Here is a 24,819-nt window from a genome sequence, read left to right on the forward strand (position 1 = left end):
TGTTTGAAAAAAATCTTATCTCTGTAATGTTGGTTGAAGGATTGGGGTTAGTCACTGTCACGCCGTCACCGGATTGTTCGATTTTAAACCGAGCCGAAAGATTAAGAAAAGAAAGAACATATATTAATCCATTTTTATAAAGATAAATTTATATAATTCTCACTGAGTTTACTTAGTAAACTCAAACCACGAGTTTAAATGTTTCAGGAAATTCCTAAGAGAAGTAATGGCTGAAAGAGAAGAACATGTTTACAGAAGGCGAGGTGCAAATGACAACAGGTAAAATAGATTTTTTTTTTAGTGGCTCTTCAGTTTATAGAAAAGTTTTGATGATGAGTAAAATTTATACTTTTGGAAATGTACTACCGTCCGACTTTTCGTACCCGCCTCGTTAGATCGAGCATCCGGGACGGGTCGTGACACTTGTTGTAATCCAAAAAAGCCTTCTTTGTTCCTAAAAGGTACCAGTTGCATGTCAGCATTTGATTTTTCAGTTTCATCACTTATTAGTCGATCCATGCAATGATATAATCCCAACTTTATTTCAAGGTTTGTAGACTTGTTCTCTGCATATTGATATTGAGGGTTTAGGTAATAACCAGCTGCATGCAAGTGCCGGTGAAGTTGTAGCTCCCACCTATTATCAATAATATTCCAAATTTTTCTAAAACTATTCTCTTCGCCTCTTAAGTTGGAGGCAATCATTTCTTTGGCTTCATCCATGACATTGTAGATGAAACCCATTGCAGGCTTCTTCTCAGCATCCACCATCCTTAAAATTTGAAATAAAAGGTTTAGTGGTTGTAATGACATATAAGATACTTTGCCAGAATCTATTATTTAAAATAATCTTTCTAATCTTTTTTCCCTCAACATTCTTCGTCTAAGCACAATTCAAAAGTTAATGTGATAATCTTTCTAAACTTGAGGCGTACGCCTCAAATCCTGAACTCATTGCGTGGGCTTTGAGGCTTAAAGGGGCGAAATTTCGCTAAGGTGTGCCTCTTATTGCACAATTTTAAACCATGACTAACACCACTTGTACATTTGAACGTACATTTGAATATAAACACATATTACCTACTTTCGTTAGATTGCCATGTTCTGTAGATTGTTCCTCTCCACTTCAAGCTATTTCTACTTATCAGAAGATTTATCTAAAAAAATATAATATTATAGTTTGAGTTTACATAGTAAACTTAGTGGATAATTACCATTTCATATACAACAATTAAACATATAATTTAAAACATGTATGTTCTTTGATCTTTCTTACATATTTAACATATAAGTAATTTTTTATATACTGTAGACTTTTACAACTTACTCTTCACATAACTTATTTCTTATTTTGTTTCATTTCTCTATTTTTATTTAACATTTATTCTCTTTCCATTACAATTAGTATAGGAGCACCGTCTAAATGTACTAATAAAAGTACGACCATTTACATTTTTTTCCTTTTATATTTTTATTTAATATTCACGGGTACTTTGCTTCCTCAACTAGTATCATAAGGGGTTGAACTCCTGTAATTTGCATGTATGCACATTTTATTTCTTTTAATACTTTCATTTTTGTATAAATCATTATTCATATATACATTACACTATATACTTCAGTAATTCGTTCATTTTCAAGTTGTTGCATATATAACACTTAAATATCTTATTTATATTACAATAATTCATATTATCTATACTACAATAATTCCATACAATGAGAATTCATATTTTCATATTTATTATTCTCTCCATTAATCCATATAATACTCAATAATAGTAATACTAAAAAATAAATTGTAATAATATAAATAAAAATTGAAATTAAATAAATAATTGCATTATAATTACCCACTTTGAGGGGATGAAGGAGAAGAGGAAGAGTGAAAGGAGAGAAGAAATGAGAGAGAAAATGGAGGAGGAGAAAATGGAGGAAGAAGAAGAGGAAGGAGGAAAAGAGAAAAGAAGAAGAGGAAGAGGAAGAAGAAGGGAAGAAGAAGTAGAGGGGCGGAGGAAGATTACCTTGAGTAGGAAGCAGCGACGACAAAATAAGGCTGGTGGTGGCTTGCATGAGAAAGGAGGAGCTGAGAGAGAAAGGGGGCATACATGAGTTTCGTGCGTGAGGCGTGAGAGGGTGTGTGTGTAAGGGTTTAAGTGAAATGTTAGGGGTATTTTAGGATTTTGGTTTTTTTATTTTGAATTTAATTTTTTTAATTTCATCTCTCTTTTTATTATTTCTTATAATTATATAATATCAAAGTTTATTAATTAATTGTGCATCGACTTGGTCGTCATGTCATCGTCGTTGTTCGTGCATGTCAATGCAGCCTTTATTCTTGCACGTGAAATTTAAATTTTCGCCGATCAATGACCCCAATCAATATGGGTGTCAATCCTAGCTGTTTCCGTTGCTCCGGATGTGCCGATGTTGTCCGTTTTACGAATAGAGCCCATTTCAGCAATTTGGGGTTTTTTGTCAACGCACGTCGAGCATTGTTGTCAATGACACAAAATAGCGCGCGCCATGGCGCACGGAGCGGCGCGGCGCACTTACGTCGCCATGTTCATGGTGAGGCGCATGTGTTTAAAATAATGCGAGCTATTTGCGCCACATGTGAGCCATGGCACACGACAAAAAATGGCGCGCCAAATTGTTTAAATGTGACGTCCACCTTTTAAAATAAAAAAAAAGCTCGGTACCGCTAGGTACATGCTCGGTACCATTAGGTATCTTTCCATGCAAACGATTTACAAACTTTAAAAATAAACAAAACTTTAAAATTACTCTTACAAATAAAAATTTTTTCGGGGGCAGCGCCCCCTTGGACCCCCGGCAGCTCTATATATTATTGTATTCATCATATTTAGTAATAGTTGTTAGTGTTAGTATGCTTCTTCATGAGTGCATGCTTTGATTGAGAGACATTGGACTCTATAGGAGACGAGGAAGGGGTGATGATTTTAAATGTGAATTCTTGTCCTTGGACAATATTGTTGTGAAATGTAAAGTTTTCGTCATGTTGGACAATATTATTATATATTCATGCTTATTATTTTATAATTCTTATATAATTTGCGCCATGTTCAAAATGGCGTGCGCCGTGCCGTGCGCTATGCGCCATGGCTCCAAAGGGATCTTTGTGCCATGGTGTGACATTCGCCATTAACAGGTATGGCGTCGGGTAAGTTACGTGCGAGGAGAATTATTTAAGGCAAACACAAGAGTTTTTTTTTTTTTTTTTTAAGTAGTGTTAAAAAAAAAGGCAAACACAAGAGTTAGAAATCATTATCATTTTGAGCTAGGGAACATGACCCGAATGATTTTTCTAGAAGTTGAGGAAATTTTTGAGTTTATCAATTACTTTTTGATTGAGCCCTTTTGATTCCACAAGGCTGGTTTTCCCGTTTTGGTGATTTTCTTTATTTCGACCATAGCTTGTTGGCTTTTTGTGGAGTTTTTAGTATTTTTCATTGTCTGTTCTTTATTCTTGCAGTAGTTATACCATAGATTGTCTTTAGAAGAAGGCTTTTGCCTTCTTTAAGGAAAGAATTTGCAGCGATATGTCTTTTATCTTGAGGTTTGGTGGTTGTTATGGCAGAGGTTTTGAAGATTGGATCATAGAGCATTATTGTCCTTCTTTTTTGGCTTGTATGAGGAACAAACCTTATTTTGATCGTAGATTTTCTTTACTTTTTGAGCATCTTTGATGGCGTCCCAAACATCTTTTGCAATAGAGAGGAATATATATATAACTCACTAATTTTAAGCATCTTAGTATTTTACATTCATTACATGATCATAGAATTTTTCAATTCATTTCTTCCCAAAGCACAAATTTTATATCTTTTGGCTCTAGGAGAGGACTCATAAGACGATGAATCATTTTTTTTTTCTCTTTTTAGAGAGATCTTCACAATTTGAGTCCATTTTAAATTGTTTCTCTCATTTTGGCAATTTGGGGGTTGTAATTCCTGAAGTTCTCATTTAGTCTGATTTACATTATTTGTGATGATCAACTTCTTAGAAGACAAGTCAAAGAAACGAGCCATAATAAAGAGAAGGAAGATTTTGATAAAAAATGAGAAAAAAAAAAGAATAAAAGTTGAGAGATGAAAACCTTAATTCTATTCAAACACATCTGCAACAGCACCTACTGTTTCTTTTGATCGTCTGACAAAATATTCAGCCTATAAGTGTTTTGTAAATTATAGATCAGTAAGAAATTATACCATCTGCAGTAAGCAACAATTATGTTAACAATTTTTTTTGTCTAGAGTCGATCTTACTGCCGCTGAATGCCTATTTTTTATATGCTAAATTATTTCCCTTTTTTAGGCTGAAAAGGGAAGACCAGATTATGTTGGAAGGATTTTAGAGTTTTTTAAAACAACGAAAGGCGAAAACTACTTCACTGTACAATGGTTTTTCCGAGCTGACGATACTGTGAGCTTAATTTTACTTCTGATTCATTTCTTATTTTATTAAGCACATTTTTATTTTGATGATCTGTTGTTGACTTTGTTAATAGATAGGTGTACATAATTACAATTTCATTGTATGAGTCTTATTAGCTTCTTTGTGCTTATGGTCTTTGCCTTTGTTCATCTGCCCTAGGTTATGAAGGATCAGTCAGAATCCCATGATAAAAAGAGATTATTCTACTCCAACTTGAAGAATGATAATCTTTTAAATTGTCTTGTTTCAAAAGTAAAGGTTGCACAGGTTGCTCCAAGTGTATGTTCTATAATTCTAAATGTGAATAGCCTCTTAGCTCTCTTTATATGCTAGAATGTATATTTTTACACATGCTAATGCATACATATATACATATTCTTACTTTATGCGCTCTATATGTTTCTCAGTATATGTCTCTATTATGTTTTTTATGTAGTTGTGTGTATGCTGTTGTTTGTGTTTTCATGTTTACATATTTTTGTGTATTTGCATGTCTGTATATGTATAGTTGTGCTTGCCTCTATTTATGAATGTACCCATGTGTTTGCTTATTTTATGTGAATGTGAGTTTTAGTATAGATATCTGCATACACCTGCTTAGATACATGTTTGTATATTTTTATCCATTCACATTCTCAGACAAACAAGTACTTTTACTTCTGTACTGCATTAATATAAATAGCGCATGCTATTTAGTTGTTGATCCTAATTCTCATGCATTCATATTTAATGTTTCACATCTTTCATAAGTCGACGTAGCTGTATTTTCTTGGTTAGCATTAATTTCTAGAAATCATTTATTGCAGGTGGAGCTAAAGCCTAGATCTGCTCCATCCTTCTACTTCTATTACGACATGAAATACTCTGTGGACTATTCTACTTTTCAAACCATTGATTCAAGTAAGCTGAATGGCTTGTTTATAAAATTGGACTCGTTGGCGATTAATTTTGCTTTTCTGATTTGTATTCATATTCATGGTTTGTGAGCATCTGATAAGATCTTCCAAACAAAATTTACAGGTTCATACTTCAACTTCTTCATGCAATTCGATCAAATTGTTAACTCTTGAGTCTTGACCTGTATTAATCTCTTGTCACATTATCTTCTTTTTTAGAACAGTGGCTGCTGGGATGTCTGAAAATGTAGTCTCAGAATTTTCTAGCTAGATGTCCACAATAACAAAATACCTTCACTTAATGTTACAGTTACTTCTATTAAAATTATATTTACTAATTTTGCGACTGTATAGTATCATGAAATTTGAAACATCAATAAACAACACAAATGGTACTAGTACTGTTGACTAAATAAAAAAAAATAGAGAAGAGATGCATCATTTGAAGGCTTCCTATCTGGCCCCACCTTAGGAAGTTGATTCCGAAACAAAGCATTATTTCATTCCCGTAACTTCTTGTTGAATTAATACATAACACTTAAAAGTTTATTATTTACTCATCTAATACCTAAACTTATCTATTTACGCACATACCACTTAAAAGCACTTTGTCTTTCTAAAATACCACACCGTTTACTCTCTCCGTGAAAACCAGCCCGATTTAGGGTGGACGAAGGGGGCATTCCGTCCAGTCATGGGAGTAGGCTCGGGAAGAAAGAAAGACATTTTTTGGTTGGTTTTTCTTACACGGAATACAGAATAGAGGTCTTCTCTCTGTGAAATGGGGTTTGAGAAATTGGGGAACGGGAAGGAGCGACGAAGGGGGACTCGGAGCTTGTTGAGGAGGAAGCAGGTGGATTCCTATCGGGTGAAGGCGCAGGAGGGAGGTCATCAGCTCGCTAAAGAACTCTCTGTTCACCAGCTCGTTGCAATAGGTGTTGGAAATTTCAAATCTTTTTTTGTGATCTTGCTGCTTGATTGATGCATTGTGAATTAGATGTAAATTCTACTAAAGCAACTTGTTGTTGTTGACGGTTGTTCAGTAATTCAAATTACAAGATTTTGTTTCGTTTTCACATGTCATATGTGGATTTTTGTTGAGATTAGATCTATGGTATTTTGTCCATTTGATCTAGGCTTTATGATTTTTCTGTTTCGGTGATTTTGTGAAGGAGTTTAATTGGAAGGTGTTGTTGTTTTCAGTTTCTTTTGGCGGAGGACGTTGAGGCTGCCAAATGCGGCCACGATCCTGAGCGGAGTTCGCCGAAGAATAGTCTCGGCCCTTTGGAGTTTCTTTCGAACAGACAGCCGAGAGCAGAGAGGGAGCAAGCAGACGATTTTCATGAACAGGAAGCTGAGTTTCGCGATTATTGGGTGGGTTTTGACGGAGGAAGCAGACGGAATGGTATTTTAGAAAATGAAATAAGTTTTAGATGGTATGTGTGTAAATAGACAAGTTTAGGTGTTAGATGAGTAAATAAGAAACTTTTAAGTGTTATGTATGTAAAAATTCCTATTTTTTTTGAATAGATGCGAAGCAACTCACCCACCTCCAAACCGGCCCCACCAGGCCCCACCACGAGCAGTTGGTCGCCAAACGATGCAGTTCTTCACTCACGTAACTTCCATTGGACGATTCACTCGATAAAAGGAAGGAAACGGAGATATCAAAAAAATAAAAAAAAATTTCCGCTCCTTCAACTCTGTCATTGCTGTTCGACTTTGTTGGAGTCTAGGGTTTGCCTTTCATCTTCTCTTTTCGTCATTGCTGTTCGGCTTCGTTGCTTCGCAGGAGGCAAAGAGATCACACGAGACCCCTCCGACTCCTTCGTTGCTGTTCTACGTCGCTTCTTTGGCTCGCTTGTTGTTGTTTGACTTCGGCTCGTTCGTTGTTGTCCGACCTCGTCACTTCGCGGGAGGTATAGAGGTTGCACGCGACGCTCCTTCAGCTTGCCCCTTGCTGTTTGACTTCAGATTGCTCGTTGTTGTTCGACTTTGGCTCCCTCTTTGCTATCCGACTTCGTCTCTTCGTAGGAGGGGTAGAGATTGCACGGGTAGCTTCTTCGGCCCCTTGTTGCTGTGCGACTTGGTTGCTTTATAAAAGGTGTAGAGATTATAAGAGTCATTTCCTTGATTCTTTGTGATGATTCGACTAAACTCCTTCGACGACTAACCTAGCCGAACTGGACCGTCCCCGAGCAAACTCCATTCAAAAATTTTTTATGTATAGTTATATCAATAATATATATTATATATAATATTATATATAATATATATATATCTTTAAAAAAAGAGAATGAGATAAAAAAAGTGAAAAAAGGAAATATCTTTCAAGCAAGTGTCGAAGACCCGGTCTTTGTACTTAGGCTCGGCCGAGATGTTAAAATTCGAAGACCCGCACCATGATCTAGATCTGAGTGGATGGTTGTAAAATTTGAAGCCCTTATGCCGTTGATCTTAGATCTTGATGGGATGAAATAAAATTTGAAGACCTCGGGCTGTTGTATCTTAGATCCGGCTGGGATGGTTTTAATTTGAAGAGCTGCGCCATCGATCTTAGATCTGGGCGGATGGTTGTTAATTCGAAGACTCTAGCCGTTGACTTAGGTCGGTTAGTAAGTAATTACGGCGGTGCCGTCCCGATTTCTCCCTAGCTTTGGAGGAGATGTCGGGAGGGTTAAAAATTTCAGAACTTTTTAGAGTAATTATAGAGCAATTAAATTTGAATTTTTGATTAATTAATTAAAAAATTTTAATTAATTAAAATTAATTGAAATTAATTGATTGATTATTTTAAAGAAAATTCCAAGAGCATTTGAAATCAGTAAGTTTCAAAATGCGAGAGCATTTTCAATAAAAATTTTAAATTTGATAATTTTAAATGCTGAGAATTTTAAAATCCGAGAGTTATTTAAAAGTTTAAGAGCAGTGAAATATAAAATTGATTTATTGGTTCATGATTTAATTAATCAAATAAAAAAAAAATAAAATAAAATGAAGTAAAAAAAAGAAAGGTGTAGAATTTCACTAATTAAGATGTATTGCTTTCCCAACCTCTTCAAACAAGTAAATCTCAAACTCTCTAATAATAATTCAAACTCAGACTACGACTTTTAACAACAAACTCTAACTCTCTAATAACAATACAAACAACTCAACATACTTAATCTGAACTCTTGTGCATGCTCTCCAAAGCTCCTCAGTATGAGCTCCTACAATTACTTGTGGGCTCTATCCTCTGCAACTGCAAGCCTCGGCTACTATAATTATTGGCTACGAACACCTGGAAAGAAATAAATGAATAGTCAGTACATCATAAATAAATTGAATGAATGCTGATAAATCTAAGGCTATAAGCTATTGCAGGTAGAACAAGGTACTGGAAAGTAAGAAAAGCTAAATACTAAAAAACTAGTAGAGTAACAGTGCTAGAAAACGAGTAGAGTAGTGGATTATTGTAGTAGGAAAAATACTACGAATATAGAACAAATAAAATATTAACTCAAGTATCAAACCTCTCAAAACAATGGTGTCAACTCAACAAACACAATCAAATTATAAACTTTTGGGCAATCTTGTTTATAAGAACTTGGTTGTAAGACCCACCATCCAACAACTTTCAAAGGAAAACAGTATGTCCGATCTTATGGGAGAGTTTTAGGTAAAATTGACCCAACCCCAATTAAAACACCAGCCACTTCTAATAGAAGCCATAAATCTGACATATGAGGAAAAAAGTTTAGGTGATAATACAACCTTAGATCTCTTACTCGGGCATCCTAACCTATAGGGTTAGGTTGTAAGATCCACCAATGGGCCACCTCTAAGTGAAGTCATAAGTCCCATATGTTAGGTATACTTTTAAAATAAAGTACAACCCTAACGCTCCTACAAATAACTAAGCAACTTTTCAGAAAGTCATTGAATCTTCCAACGAACCTTCCAATCAAAATTTATGAGCATCCTAGTTTATAGGATTAGGTTGTAAGGTCCTGTATCAGGCAACTTCTAAGTAAATTTGTACGTAGACCCATATTTTAGGAAAATTACTAAATAAATCGCAATGATCATAAACCCCAAATAATCCAATTCAAATCAATGAGCATCTTTAGTCTAGAGGATTAAGTTGTAAGATTCGCTTATCAGGTTACTTCCTAAGGAAAGTCATAAGACTTACCCAAACAATTAAAACTTTCGGGTAGCCTCACTATAGAGTTAGGTTGTAAGATCCATCCTTTGGCAACTCATAAATAGAGCACTAAGCCCCATTCCAAATCAAATCCTTGGGCAACTCACAAATAGAGCAGTAAGCCCATCTTAAATTAACTATCTGGGTTACTTTCTACTAAAGATGTAAATCCCAACCTCAATCTAAATACTTGAGCTACTTCTTAAAGAAGCTTTAAGACCTGCTCCAATCCAAACTCTTGTGTTACTTCTAAACAAAGTTTAAATTCTAAACTAAATTAATTTTTGGGTATTCTAATGGATGTAAACCCCAAAACACCCAATAAAATTAAAATCCACATCTAATCACTTCAGTCTACTCGGGATCTCAGAGAGGAGACAACCCATTGCTGCTAATCAGATTCTATGGATATTGCGGTCAATGATTATTAGTATTGGTAGATTGGAACTATGGTATACCTGGGACGAAGAAACCATAAGATCTTGATTGGGTTTACCTCCATTTTTCCCATAATTGAGATTAAACTACCTAAAAATTATTTCATCCTTAATCGAGAGCTCTCTCTTACGTGTTAAAAGAGGTAATTAACTATGAGTGCTTGCGCTCATAGGAAGTAAGGACCCCAGATCTATTTAAACCCTGACACAACCCTCAGGAAAAATCTGATTAATTTCAATCTAACTTAAGGGAAGTGGAATCCTATAGCTATAAAGCAGGATTCTTGCATTTGTGCCATTTTTCATGAGCCAACACTTCTCATTGACATTCCAAACCAATAAAAAGACAGAAACCGAATAGAAGAAAAAAAAACTTACACTTTTGCTCTATTTGTCTTCCCATTCTTGCACACCGCCCCTAGCCTCCTGTTTGTCCAGTACACGCGATTGAATTACGTGATTCCTATCCATATGTCTGATATCCTCACTCGAGTCAGCCTTCTTCCCCATTTCCGCCTACGTCCTCCTAATTCGAGCCCTAGTCGAGACTCCCAATTGGCCGCACACCTCCATTCCTCCTTCGCGCTTGTTTTAACCGAAGCCTGCTGAACGCTTTCATCCAGCCACACCTAGTGATGCAGGACAAAGTAAATTGAACATGCATGTAGAGATTTATGTCAGGGAATAAATAAAAATAACAAATTTAAACTCCAAGGATGTAACGACCTACTGTACCCCTGAACAGCACTATAGAGTGTAACAAATAAAACATAACATTTTTTTTTTTATTTTTATAACCATTTGAAACAATCTATCATTTGCATGTTTACATATAAACATATCATAAACCTCAACTGATATATCAATGGAAGCACTTAAAAGTTTTAAGCATCTATAAAATATAATTACAGAGCCACTAAGGATAATCCAAACAAACACTTCATAGGAATGTTAACATACCTTTAGGTTAGTTTTACAAATAGAAATAAAATTATCATTTAAGATTGAAATACTTGACCTAGTTAAGAACCACTTTTTCATTCCCTTTTTCTGTAACAACAGTCAGTAATGAAAATACTGGTAAGCTGTGAGGCCTAATAAGTTATGTAGTTGTAAATAGAAAATTTAGAATAGTAAAACATGAATAATAAAAAATAAACTACCAGAGAAACTACATAACATTTCATTTGTCATCACTTTTAACTGTTCTCTTAGATCCATACTGAATATCAATTTTTCTCATTAAAAGGTTTGACTATTCTTTCATAAACAAATTCAATGGAGTCCAGGAAAACCTGACATTATCGCCATTGAATTTCATAGAGGTCCCTTTTGTCTCTTTAGGGGTCCCTTTTTCCCCACCTGTTATGCATGTATCATTTCTTTTGGGGTCCCTTTTGTCTCACTTATAAGATAGTTATATATTTGGAAACCTTTTTGTCCCAACTATCCTTGTAAATCAAACATCATATATATAGCCAAATTTTATGTTAAATTGATATTCAATATACTTTTATAACATAACTCATACTTGTATTGTTACTTTTATAAAGACCTTTATAAGCAACTGTGTACCATATGTTAAGAATGGAGATTCTTTCCAAAATATTTTCAACTAGTAAAATCTTTATTATAACATAACAACTCTTATTTGATAGTCTCTTGATTCAAATATAAAAGTGGTCTTTTTTATATGGAAAATAGGTTAGGAACATCCTTTAGCAAAAAATTACTTGTAATGCATATTTTTCTTGCATTCATGCAAATACCAACATACAATATAGAAATTAACAAGAATTACATTTAAAATTTTAATTTGCATTACTTAAATTCTTAACTGTTTGCTTCTCCCAAACCTTCACTTCTTATTCTTCTTCTATTATAAGTCACTTCAAAGCCTCCTCTTTGCATAAGATTATATAATCTATATCACCGTAAATTATGATTTGCATAGGAACTATACTAAATTGAACTAGTATAAAAGATAAGGAAAATTTAGAATTCTTACTTTTTTCTATCTTCTTTGGTTTAGTCTTCTTCAATTATAACTTCCCCGAATACCACTCAAAATCTCTATTTCTTCACTTTAATTATACTATTGGTTTTCATCTCCTACACCAGAAAGTTATACCAACACGATGAAACATTGCTTACAATTTATGCCCTCAATGAAGATTTTTTCAAAAGATCAAATCTCTTTAAATACTTTTGCTGAATTCTAGATGACTAATGCAGAAATTTCATGTTACCTGTACTCTACCGTTGTTTCTGTGTTCTTTGCTGATAGGAGAATTGGACATGCTCTCAGTGTTGACAGGCGAAATTCTGTCTATACCGTGACATGCGAATTGTTACTGTTCGCAGATGGCAGCTCTCTTCGCCCAGCAGTTCTTCGACTAGTGCTATAGTCCCGGGAAGAGGAAATGCCGCTTCTTCTTCAAAAATTGCTGCACTACCCGATCCTTATCCCTTGCCGATTCTGATCCCTTTTCCAATAGGAATACACTCATAGTAAAAAGGGAAAGTGGGTCCCATGCTTTAACTGCTTAATCCAATAGTCTCCAAGGAATACATCCTTTCACTCTATAATAAATCATTTTAATAATTATTTTAACTAACTTACTCAAAACATAATCTATTAATATTAATTTGATTAAACACTAATTAATTATAATTTACCTCAATATTTTTGGTTCCACAAAGGAAATTTAGTAAGACAGAAATTTAGGCAACGCAACTACGCAGAAACAAGAAATTTGACTAGTAGCGACATTCACAATTTAAAGTTAGTAATTAAAACTTTGAGAATATGGGTAGCTAGAGTCCCACTTTTAATTTAGGATTAGTTGCAAATGAAGTCCGAAACTCTGGATTAAGAAAGTAGACTAAGCAGATTAGTTGCTACACTTGTTTGATGCTACTTCGGAGGGGAGAATAAGATCTCTAGGCTAAACAGTAAATAAGAGAAGATGTAAGACACTTATCTTGCTTGAACATTGAACAAAGTGTTGACGAAGAGGCCAATAACTCCCTTGGTAGACAATGACTTTTGCTGAATCTCTGAAAGGAATCCTCTATGGTGACTTTGGAGGACAACATTTATTGATTTAATTGTTTTAGGAAGGGAGAATGCTGTTTGGAGTGTTAGAGGAGGCTAAAGAGATGGTGGAGGGTCTAATGGAGGAGTGTGGAGTGTTCTAATGACTGGAAAATGAGTGAGGATTTGTTTTGGTTGTTTTGGGAAGGGGATATAGTGGAAAAACGTGGTTTAGTGACTGTTGGGAAAAGTAGGCAACTGGTTATGGGGAGTTGGAAGGTTATGTGGATTTTATTTAATAGGGAAATGAAGAGGGGCTTTGGAAAAGTTAAAAGAGAACACTTTAACTTTTGGAAAAATGTTTTGGAGAATACGAAGAGGCTTGTATTTAATAGGGAAATGAAGAGGGGTTTTGGGAAAGTTAAAAGGCAACACTTTAACTTTTGGGAAAAGGTATTGGAGAGTACGAAGAGGCTTGTATTTAATAGGGAAATGAAGAGGAGCTTTGGGAAAGTTAAAAGACAACACTTTAACTTTTGAGAAAAGGTTTAAAAAAAAACGAAGAGGCTTGTATTTAATAGTGAAATGAAGAGGGGCTTTGGGAAAGTTAAAAGACAATACTTTAACTTTTGGGAAAATGTTTTGGAGAATACGAAGAGGCACAAGGTGACTTTCCAACTTCTAATGAGGAAGTTGTAAAAACAGAATTTTGTTGGCTGTTGGGAGGGGAAATTTCAGTGTTTTTTTTTGGAAGAGGAAGGGTCATCATAGTGGATGTTGGGTGGTTGGTTACTAGCACTAGGAGGGAGGGTAAACGGAGGGCTGTTGGTGGGGTTAGAAGGCTTTGGATAGTAGGTTACCAAGCAGAAATTTGTTGTGGGAGTTTGGGAACGCCAGTTGGGAGTAGAGGAAGGGTTCGGTTGGGAGTTGGGAAGGAGATGGAGAGATTTGAGAACAAGGATAAAACCAAGAGCCAATGGATGTCGGGTATTTCACACTCACACCACTAAACTAATCTTTACCAAGCTACATAGAAAGAAGAAAACTAAGCTCCAAAGGTAAAAACGTTTTTAGCATTCATTCATTAACCAAATTACAAAGGATGAGGGCTCCTATATATAAGCCCCAAAAGAAGAAAAAACAACAAGACCACAAGCCATTGACATAATGAATTAAAAAGAAAAAGACATATAAAAAGAATTTAACTTATTAAGTTTCTTTAATTTGGAGTATTACTCTCATTTTTATGTTGATGATAAATATTTAAAGAAGAAGAAGATGATTGAAATTAATGAAGAAGTAGATTGTGAGACATTGGAACCCATATGTGTTGAGGCAAGGGAGAAATCAATTCATTATGATGACAGATCAAATAAAAACCTCTTTAGTGATGAAAACACAGATGAATTTTGAGTTGTTGTACTATTACTACTTTATTTAGAATTAAATATGGATGAGTAGGGAATTAGAAAATAAGGGATTTGGAGTTGAACTTGATGATATATGACACTTTTATGTAATTCTTATATTTAATATATTTATTTTTTTTGCTATTGTGATGTTTCCATTTAATTATATTTCATGCAATTTATCACTTGTCATTATATATCTTTTGTAATTTTTGATTATATATATATATATATATATATATGTGACAGTAATCTCAAAAATTTTAAAACTCAGATTTAAATAAGAATATCCTGACCTGACAGTTTTTTGCTTCATAGTTTTCAGTTATTATATACAATAATCACTTATGCCCTTCATTTTCACTTTGCACGATTTTTGAATTTTGAGATTTACGCCTTGCTTCATTGACGGAAAACGCCTCAATACCTAATTGTGCAATTTTGAGTAAAAGCATGGTTTTGCTTTATCTATTGCACATTGAAGCAAAAAAGGAACCTTCATGCATTGCAATATTCTTATGGTTTGGAAAATATTTATCACAACAATCAATGAAATAAAAAGGCTTTCCAAATGAAGAAGGGTTTATTGGGGCGGCTACAATTTTTTTAATAATGGTTGAAACTATTGATGATAAAGTAATTTTGTGGAAAGCTATAGTGGATATTATATGTATATTTATCGTTGCCACACTTTAATGGATCTGGTTTTAAAAACTTCTTCCACCACATCAATTTTTGAAAAGCTGCGAGAAAGAAGCCTTAATCCCTAAAACAATGAAAAGCTGCTTCAAACTAACCCTTAATCCCTAATTGCTTATTACATCATTAACAACAATACATTGTAGATTCTTAGGATAAAATCTACAAGCAAAATATGAGGGTGCGTGCGTGCTTAATATTCATATTGCAATAGTGTAAATTTCACAATCTGTGCATATTATGCATATTACAAATTTGTAAATTACACAAATTTTCTAATCCACCATAATTGATATAACTTTATGTAATTAGGAAGACCAATTAATATGAATTTGTGGGATTCAGGAAACCTGCATTGGGGTGATCGCGAAGGAAATATGAGGAGATTCTAAGGATGAATGCCCTTGGATCTTCCTCCATTTCTAAGCATCCTTTCATAATATTAGAAGCTAAACATGATATTGGTGGGATAAGAAAGTGAAAATCTTGTGTTGTCCGACTTTTAATATTTGGGAAAATTATGTTAGATTGAGTTTGGGTGTGAGTAATAAATTTAATCTAACATAATTCTTTAAAATGTAACGAGCCTTTGTGATCTTGGAGAAATTTAAAGAACCTAAATATATTTGATTTTTATCTCTTTATTAATATATGAAAAGGATTGATGAAAATTAGTCCTCCAGGGGTAGAACTTCATGTCAAATGGTGGCTTCGCCCCCTATAAATAAGCACGATAAGGTCTACCCTCAAAAAACTCTGGGTTGTTGGTAGGGAGCTAATGGGAACTTGAATTGACTATTTGAATCACGATTGTGTGGTCCACAAGTGACGAGTCCGGAGCCGCTGTGTGTGTTTGTTGGTAACTCATGCAGGAGTGTGAGCATATGGATTTGAACGACGAGTGTGCAGTTATCATCGGGTCGATAGTTGATATGGAAGGGTTGCTGGCTGAGGAGCAGACGATGACTCGGAAAGAACACAACTAAGAGGAGAGTGGGAAAGGAAATGAAAATTATCTCCTTAAGGGTTGTGAACATAGTGTCTGAAATGTTAGTGGTTCTCGCTTGAGAGGGAGGTTGGAGGAAATGTATACAAAGTCGACGAGTCCACAAACAGTTCGTGCGTTGGTGTGCTGGCCACATGCGTAGGCATGTGAGTGCTGGCTATAACATTCAATTGATGGTTGCTGACTTATGTTTGGGTGCATGATGTGAGAGAGAGAGAAATTGGGTTAAGGTGATGGGTTGTGTTCTTGTGCGTTAGTCTTTTTTTTTTGGAGGGGGGGGGGAAATGAGAGAGAAAGAGATCCCCATGCAACAGAATTGGGAGAGAGAGATATGGCGACACGGCGTGAGAGTACTTGCAGGAGGAAAACATTTTTTTTTTTTTGTTTTTTTTTGCATGGGAATAAATGCAATGTGAAGTGTGTTTTTTGAAAGTTTTGGTCAAGAGGAGATGGCGTGACCATTAAGGGATCTGAGAAATTTATTTTTAGGTTTTTTTGTTTTAGTTTTTATTTTTTTTGGTTTTATTTTTAATATTATATTATATATAAGCACATAAATATTCATGCAAGATCACCGGGATAAACAATTAGAGGGGGGGGGGATTGATTTATTATAAGGAATATTAGAACGAACATTGTTCATCAGGATGGCTTGAAAATATAGCTCAAAGAGCTGTTGGAAAATGGAACTTCATAATCTCGATCATCATAACAACTTGACATGATGCGAGCTATCTCGAAGCTGGTCTAAAAGAGATTTCAATACCTATCTTACAATGCCAAAAACTGTGTATTTGTGGTGGATAGCACCAAGGTGGATCTTTTCAGGGCAGCGGATAGCCTTAGTCTGTAAACTTGATTATGAAATTGTTGGCGCAAAAATTGTTGTTTATGTAATTATGCATTTTTTTAAAATATGGACAAGATAATTGTGAAATCACAAGACGTAGTTACACCATTAAAACACATGGTGATAAGCTCAACCATGAAAAACTATTCTAAAATAAAACTTTTTGAAATACAATAAATAATTTGTAAGCTAAATGATAATGAGGTTGCATTTTGAACAATAACGAAGATAGAAAGCTACCCTAAATAGATTCTATATCTAGATTCCCCATTATACCAAATGTGCCTTCAAATTCTTGTAGAATTATACAACTTATATAAAAAGATTTTTTAATTGGTAACACCTCCACTTCATCAAGAAAGGCATGTATGGTTTTTCATAAAGCTAAGACTCACAAGGATGAACTTATAGGTCTTCCACCATGCCACAAAAGGGTGTGCATGGCCTAAAAAATCATGTAAGGATGTTGCCAATTTGTTTGAAGCTTTTGTAGAAATGTGAGGTCTAGGTTCGACACAGTAAATAACCTGACCCTGAATTGAAGCTGTGAGAGATGAACAATATGTAAACCTTGAAACTTAGTATTACAGATATCCCCCATCTTCTCTAGGCCACATTACTTAAATAATTTCCTTCTTACCTCGGCCTATCTCTCGGAAAGCCTACTACATACTCCTAGAATTCTGATATCTGTAAGAACTGCATGTTGTCCTCCTATGCTTCTCATGCTGCACCATACTGATTTGAATGAATGTGTCAATTATCATCCAGCCATGAAATCGAGTGAATATTGTCAATTTGTCAGGATCTTTTACAGAACTGACATATAGGTTGGACAAGCTAAATAACCTGAATTGATGCTGTGAGAGACAAATAATATGTAAACTTTGAAACAGAGTGCTGCAGATGAGCTGTGGTCTTATTTAATCTTTCTCTGCCCTTCATGTTTTCTCTTTCAGCTTCCAGATGATCTGTGATTGGATTCTGCACCTGTTATATTTATTTTGGATATTTACCTTATCAAATTCAGGTGAGTCAGGGGAAATGAGTGATTTTTCCTCAAACTGCTTAGGAGCCGATCCTTTCGGTGGTATTCAGATGAATCGTTCGAAGAAACCAACTTTTAGTAATTTTAAGTCCAGAAAAGCAGAGCTATCTCTATTAGATCTATATTCGGGTTGTGGGGGAATGTCAACTGGTCTTTGTCTTGGAGCAAAGGTTGCTGGTGTAATGCTTGTGACGGCAAGTATCCTGCATCAATCTACTTTATTGATTTCAGTGAACCTTTTCTGCAATGCATTTTTTGTTTTTGTTTTTGGTGTTTGTGCTTCCTTTTGCTAACTTTCCATTGCTTTCTAATTAGAAATGGGCGGTTGATTTTAATGAAGCTGCATGCCAAAGTCTAAAGTTAAATCATCCAGAAGTTCAGGTAAGCTATTTCCATGTACTACTAAAGAAGTTATGCTTTCATACGATAATCAGATAAGGATTTAAGAAATATGCTTGCTTGAATAGGTTAGGAATGAGAAGGTTGATGATTTTTTAGCCCTATTGAAGGAGTGGAGTAACCTTTGCGAACAATATGCTAGCTGTACCAGTAAAAGTTGCAAGGTGAATTCAACGAATCTAAAATTGAATGAACCCACTCTCAAAACCTGCAATGCAACATCCACCAAAGAATATGAAGTGTTAAAAATTGTGGATATCTGTTATGGTGACCCTCACAAATCAGGAAAGCATGGATTGAAATTTAAGGTTTGGTGTTGTTTCCACTTTTTATTCTTATGTTATGTTGCTTTTTTTATTAATATTTCAATAGTCTCTTTTCTTATTTTTTTCCACAAAGTGGAAGCTATTAAGCGAAATTATTCACTTTGAGTTCTTTTCCCACTCATTCCATAACTACTGAAGATACCCGATCACACCAGCACTGCCTGCACTTCCATCCTATATATCACCATCCCTCATATTCATGCTATGTTCTCTGTATCCAAGCCTGCTGAGCCACGTACTCTTTGCAGCTGAACTAAAATGAAGAGCACGAAAACTGAATGGCTTTGGAAAAGATATGACAGTATATGTAAAGTGGGTGGAATGAATGCCCACCCACCAGGTAGGTGAAGAAAAGTTATATGGTTTGTCTTAGGTATAATTGGTAAGTAGGATGCTCTTGTCAGGCATTGGATGCTTTTTTGAGAATTCCTTTCATTTTGTAGTTTGCACAGGCTTGTTGGTTCCAGAGGGAAAAATGTCAAGATAATTTAACTAGGGATATAACAGATAAAAATAATACATTCAGCTGTATATTGTTTTGGTTAGTGTGAAAGGACATGATGTATTTCTATTTTTAAAATGTCTCCTGGTTAGGCAGAGCTTTTGGAAGCTGGTTATTTTCTCATTACCTATTAGGATTATTGGCGCAATACTCAATTTTTTGGTTGTTGGAAAGTGGATAAATGGTTTAATGGTGAGTTTGTACATGGATAAACATTTTTTTATTTATTCCACCAGCTTCCTTCACAAATGCACAGCCCTAAGAATTCAGGAAGATGAAATGATCAGCTAGGAGGTAGCTAACCTTTTATACTATTTCTCTTGAGTGTAATGTATCAAATCTTAATCACAAAAAATTTCTCTGACCTAATTGTGTTCGGAAATCATACTACTGCAAAATCCTTGATTTCTTTGGTTTCAATCCTGTTGAAGTTCCAAAAAACAAACACAGAATTCTAAAATTTAGGAAGGGAGATGCATAAAAATTTTCAACATTAATGTTGTGTCCAGGTTCGCTGGAAGGGTTATGATTCTAGTGACGACACGTGGGAACCACTCGAAAATTTGAGGTAGATTAATATACAACTAAGAATCTTATTTAATTATAAAACTTTTATGCCAATATTTACATTTTATCAGCAACTGCAAAGACCGAGTTAAAGATTTTATTAGAGAAGGTTACTCGTCAAAGTTGCTACCACTCCCTGTAAGTGTTTTTAATGTTTAAATGTCAGTTTCTTTGCAGAAAATTGAATCACAATTTCAATACTTGCATGACTTGCTGTTTAATATAAATTTTCTTTAATTTTCTAAATATTTCTCTTCAGGGTGATGTAGATGTTATATGTGGAGGTCCACCTTGTCAAGGTATTAGCGGCTTCAATCGGTTTAGAAATTTTGATGCACCATTAGATGATGAACGAAACCACCAAATTGCTGTCTTCATGGATACCGTGCAATTTTTGAAGCCTAAATATGTTTTGATGGAAAATGTCGTTGATATACTGAAGTTTGCCAAGGCTACACTTGGTAGGTATGCCTTGAGTCGTTTGATTGAGATGAATTATCAAGCAAGATTAGGCATCATGGCTGCAAGTTGCTACGGTCTTCCCCAATTTCGCTTGCGTGTCTTTTTATGGGGGTGTCATCCTAATGAGGTAATTTTTTTTTATTATCATTAAAATGTGCACGTTCCATAGTCTAATTCTCTGTGCAGAAATTACCCCAGTTCCCACTTCCTAGTCATGAAGCTATTACAAAGGGTGGTGCCCCTGTTGAATTTGAGGTATATCTATGAGTTTTATCTATTCTTGTAGTTTAAGTTAACACTGTGGTATGTATTTCCATATTGCTTAAACTGAAAGTAAAGTAGTTTTTTATTCGCTCAAGTTTCCATGATTAATTTGATGAAATATTTGCTTGCTTCGATTACAAAGTAATTTGAAATCTCAACCCCTCGCTATCCAGTGGTTGAAAGAATAATTCTGATTATTTCTTGAAAAACTATTGTATCATTATTTTTAATGTTGCAGCTTTTGCATATAATCCATTTTTGGATTTTTAATTATTTCTACAATATATACGGTTGCATGCTTATTTAAATCTTATTTTGCAGCGTAACCTTGTTGGATATGATGAAGGCAAACCACGGATGTTAGAAAAAGCACTTGTTCTTGAGGATATTCTGTCCGATCTTCCACCAGTAAGCATTTATGATTTTAACTTGATATATCTTTATGCATGGAATATGGGTAGAACGTGTGATAACAGGATTTCCCTCCTAAAGATGTACTTTTTATTTGAATTATCTTTTGAATCACTCTGAAATTGCACTTCTTTTATAATATTATATGCAGTTTGACAATCAATATCTGCTGGTTTGCAGATCACAAACACTGAAGAACGTGAGGAAATGCCCTATATGAAGGATCCTCAAACAGATTTTCAGAGATTTATTCGTCGGCCGAAATTTCGTTAGTTATTTATTAAATGATGCAATTTATTAGATATGCAGCTCCATTATCCAATCTTTATTGCAGTTTGATAAACTGTAGAGTTGGATGCATTGACCATACATGGTTGAAATCTTATCTTGTTGAATTTAAAATAATCTAATTTTCAATTCCATTACCATTTCATTATGATAATTTTCTGTTCTCACAAACTTTGCATTGGATGAGGATGCTTTTGTTTAACCTTCTTCTTGGTACTCCATGTATCTTATTAGACAATATTCTGTTTCTAAGTATTTTCCATTGAAACAAACATATTCACATGCATTCATTATATTACGAGTTAAAATAAATTTAGTCCATTTTTATGGCTTTTGTCAGTTTAGTCCTTTAAACTCAAGTTCACTATTTTGGTTTGTAGCTTTTATAGTACGAGGGAAGGAAGATGAAATAGAGCAATTAGGGCACGCCTCTTTTCATCTATTCAATAAAAGAACAATGCAGGAGACTACAATGAAAAATTACAATTTTTCCTAGGGGGATGAGCCCCTCAATTCGACCCTATTGAGATCGAACGATAATGCCACTATATCTCTAATCAATATGCTTCCCGAGTTACATCTAGCTTGCATTCTACTGTACTCACTACAAGAAAATGTTTGATTACCGTTGGATTTTTCCGGCGGAATTTTGATCAACGGAAACGGTGACGATGTTACTGGCGGAACTTGTGCGACGGAAGTTTTACGGTGGCCTAACCGCCGCAAAGTTACTGGCGGATAATTGACGGGTCATGTGCCTGTTTTATAAATTAACCGGCGCAGGATCTGCCGGTAAGTACCGGCGGGCGGATCGACGGTTATTGCATCGGCGCAACTTAAACACAACGAAATACAACCGACGGATTAAACGCCGGTAAATATCATATATAGGGCGATCCCTAGTGCTGCCTTCTCATTTCTCATTATGTGTTTTCGCTCCAGTCCCTTCGCCGCTGTTCCCGACGACGGCAGGTGTTCGACTTCGCTCTGACCCCTTGGCCACTGTTCGCTAGCTATTCGACTTCGCTCCGATCGATCCGACGCCTTCGCTTCTTCGTCGCGGTTTGACTCCTCCGACGGTGTTCGACATTGCTCCTTGGTCGACATTCGACTTCGCTCCTTGCTTTCAACTACTGTAGCTGTTTGACTTCGGTCCTTAGTCGGCGTTCAACTTTGCTCCTTGTTCGACACCTCCGACGGTGTTCAACTTCGCTCCTTAGTGCCTTCAATTCGCTGTTTGACTTCGCTCCTTCGCTTCGATCCTTCGCTCTTTCCACCGAACCTCGCTCCTTCGACCGAAAGCTCCGATCCTCGCTCCTTCGACCGTGTTCAGGTTACTTTCTCTCTTTCGCGCTATTTGAGTTCGCTACTTCGACGACCTAACTTTAATATTATCGCTCGTTTGCTATGTGCAAGTAACTTCTTCGACTTCGCTTGTTGGAACGGTTGTTACGACATTTTAAAGGGAGCTCACTTGCTGTGCAGGTAACTTTCTTTCTTGCGCATTTGTTATAAAAGATGTGGGAGCAACTGAGTAGTGGGCGGAGTACAACATCAGTTGAGGAAGAAACTGAATCAGAGTAGATGTTATTTATCTATTTTACTAATGTGGACATCTGTTTCTACATGTTTTATGTCAAGTTTAATATATGTGTTGTTTGAACATCTTTGTTTCTGTTTATTGTCTACATGTTTAATTAATTGTTGTTTGGACATGTTTGATTATGTAATTGGTGATGTTTCTTATATGGATTTGATGTATACATGCAAATTGTGTTGATGTAAATTGTGTTGTTTATATGTGTTTTTTATTCAGGTATTTTTTTTTGTGGAAATCAATTTTTAAAGGAAGGAACGAAGGTTTTTTTTATTATGTGCTCCAGGTTTTCGGCGGAACTTCCGCCGGTCGGTCTGCCGGTACGACGATATAACATTTCCGGTGGATCGTATCCAACGGTTATGCATCGTCTTTTTAACGACGGGGCAAAAACGACGGTAAACGAAAATGTTCGCCGGCAAGATTTCACTGTTTTTCCGCCGGAAATTGCGTCGGAAAAAATTTCCGACACGATATTCCGGCGGAGGGTTTTTCGACGGTGATCCGCCGGAAATCAACAATTTCCAGTGCATTTTTGTTGTTACCGACAGATCTAATTCGCCGAAATTAGCATGTTTTCCTGTAGTGACTTTTTAACTTAATTTCTTTGCTACTATATTAGCCTTATTTAAACAATATTGTATATTAAGATTATAATTCTTTATCAACTCTAAATATCTTCATTTCCCTAAATTCAATTATTTTGGAGTGAAAATACACTTCAAATTCAGCATGTATATCACATATGCATATCAAGAGCATAAAATAACATGCGCAGTATGATGCATAGCGTGATGCGGCACTCCCTTGTGCAATTTGATGATGCTGTTATTGACCTGTAAAGTTAAAAAAAAAAAAATAATTCTTTATCAACTCTAAATATCTTCATTTCCCTAAATTCAATTATTTTGGAGTGAAAATACACTTCAAATTCAGCATGTATATCACATATGCATATCAAGAGCATAAAATAACATGCGCAGTATGATGCATAGCGTGATGCGGCACTCCCTTGTGCAATTTGATGATGCTGTTATTGACCTGTAAAGTTAAAAAAAAAAAATCAAATCCCTTACCTGCCTCCCCACGTCGCACGATCCAGCGCCGCTCGTCGCACGTCGAGGCCATACCGAGCGTCGCGTCTCGCACGTCGCTCGCACGACTCATTCGAGTAGTTAAAAGCTCGAAGCAATGAAGGCCTTCGACCTCTTTCTCCCGCGCAAGTTCACGGCACTCTGCTCTCTCACGATCCCGATCTCTCTCGCTCTTCTTCCACGAGCCCTTCTTCTCTCTCCTTCCCACGATCGGAAGCTGCAACATTTGGATCGGAAGAAACGATTGGAGCCCGTCGAGCTCCAGCCTCTAGAGCCACGACCGAACCTCCCCAGCTCCTCCGATGCTGTTCGAGTTCGCCCCTTCGACGACTTTCTTACCCATCACCTCCACGACCGATCTTCGACCAGATCCCGATCGATCCCCCTCCATCTCCCGTCCACGTGCTTCTTCGGCCGAATCCCGTGAAGTTGTCAAGCCGAGAGAGATAGAGAGAGAGAGAGAGAGAGAGAGAGAGAGAAAGAAAGAGCTTTGCCTACCTCATCCTCCCCAAGCCGAGCTCTCTCCATCCTCCGACCTCCTTCCCTCTCATCCGATCTCCCCTTGCCCGTCTGTAGCCCGAGCCTACACTGCCGCCGACCTACATAGCTAGAGAGGGTAACCCCTCTCTCCCTTTATTTATATATATTATTATTAATAATAATAGTATTATTGTTAATATTGATATTAAAGTTATATTATTATTTATAATAATAATAATATTAATAATAATAATAATTGTAATTATTATTATTATTAATTATTATTATTATTATTATTATTATCCTCATTAATCATGTTATTAATGTTGTATAATGATAATGTTATTATAATATAATAATAATATAGTTATAATATTAAATTTAGTATTATTACTATTAT

The 24,819-nt window shown here is 35.6% G+C and overlaps 1 protein-coding gene across 2 annotated transcripts in view; it reads left to right on the plus strand.

Moving 5' to 3' along the window:
* The window catches only part of LOC110116471 (DNA (cytosine-5)-methyltransferase CMT2), a 119,259-nt gene that overhangs the window by 51,558 nt on the left and 42,882 nt on the right, over positions 1-24,819 (plus strand). For both annotated transcript variants that reach the window (XR_002305445.2, XM_020850036.2), the window contains exons 4-15: positions 4,339-4,446; positions 4,618-4,737; positions 5,265-5,358; positions 18,012-18,223; positions 18,345-18,410; positions 18,497-18,736; positions 19,766-19,824; positions 19,895-19,961; positions 20,083-20,412; positions 20,472-20,540; positions 20,871-20,957; positions 21,141-21,228. Coding sequence is in view for 1 of the 2 variants with exons in the window: in XM_020850036.2 (XP_020705695.1) it covers positions 4,339-4,446; positions 4,618-4,737; positions 5,265-5,358; positions 18,012-18,223; positions 18,345-18,410; positions 18,497-18,736; positions 19,766-19,824; positions 19,895-19,961; positions 20,083-20,412; positions 20,472-20,540; positions 20,871-20,957; positions 21,141-21,228 (1,540 nt within the window). In the remaining variant the exon portion in view is untranslated. The remainder of the gene's footprint in view (positions 1-4,338; positions 4,447-4,617; positions 4,738-5,264; positions 5,359-18,011; positions 18,224-18,344; positions 18,411-18,496; positions 18,737-19,765; positions 19,825-19,894; positions 19,962-20,082; positions 20,413-20,471; positions 20,541-20,870; positions 20,958-21,140; positions 21,229-24,819) is intronic.

The sequence above is a fragment of the Dendrobium catenatum genome, unplaced genomic scaffold, assembly GCF_001605985.2.
Source record: "Dendrobium catenatum unplaced genomic scaffold, ASM160598v2 fragScaff_scaffold_390, whole genome shotgun sequence".
Classification (NCBI taxonomy): Eukaryota; Viridiplantae; Streptophyta; class Magnoliopsida; order Asparagales; family Orchidaceae; genus Dendrobium; species Dendrobium catenatum.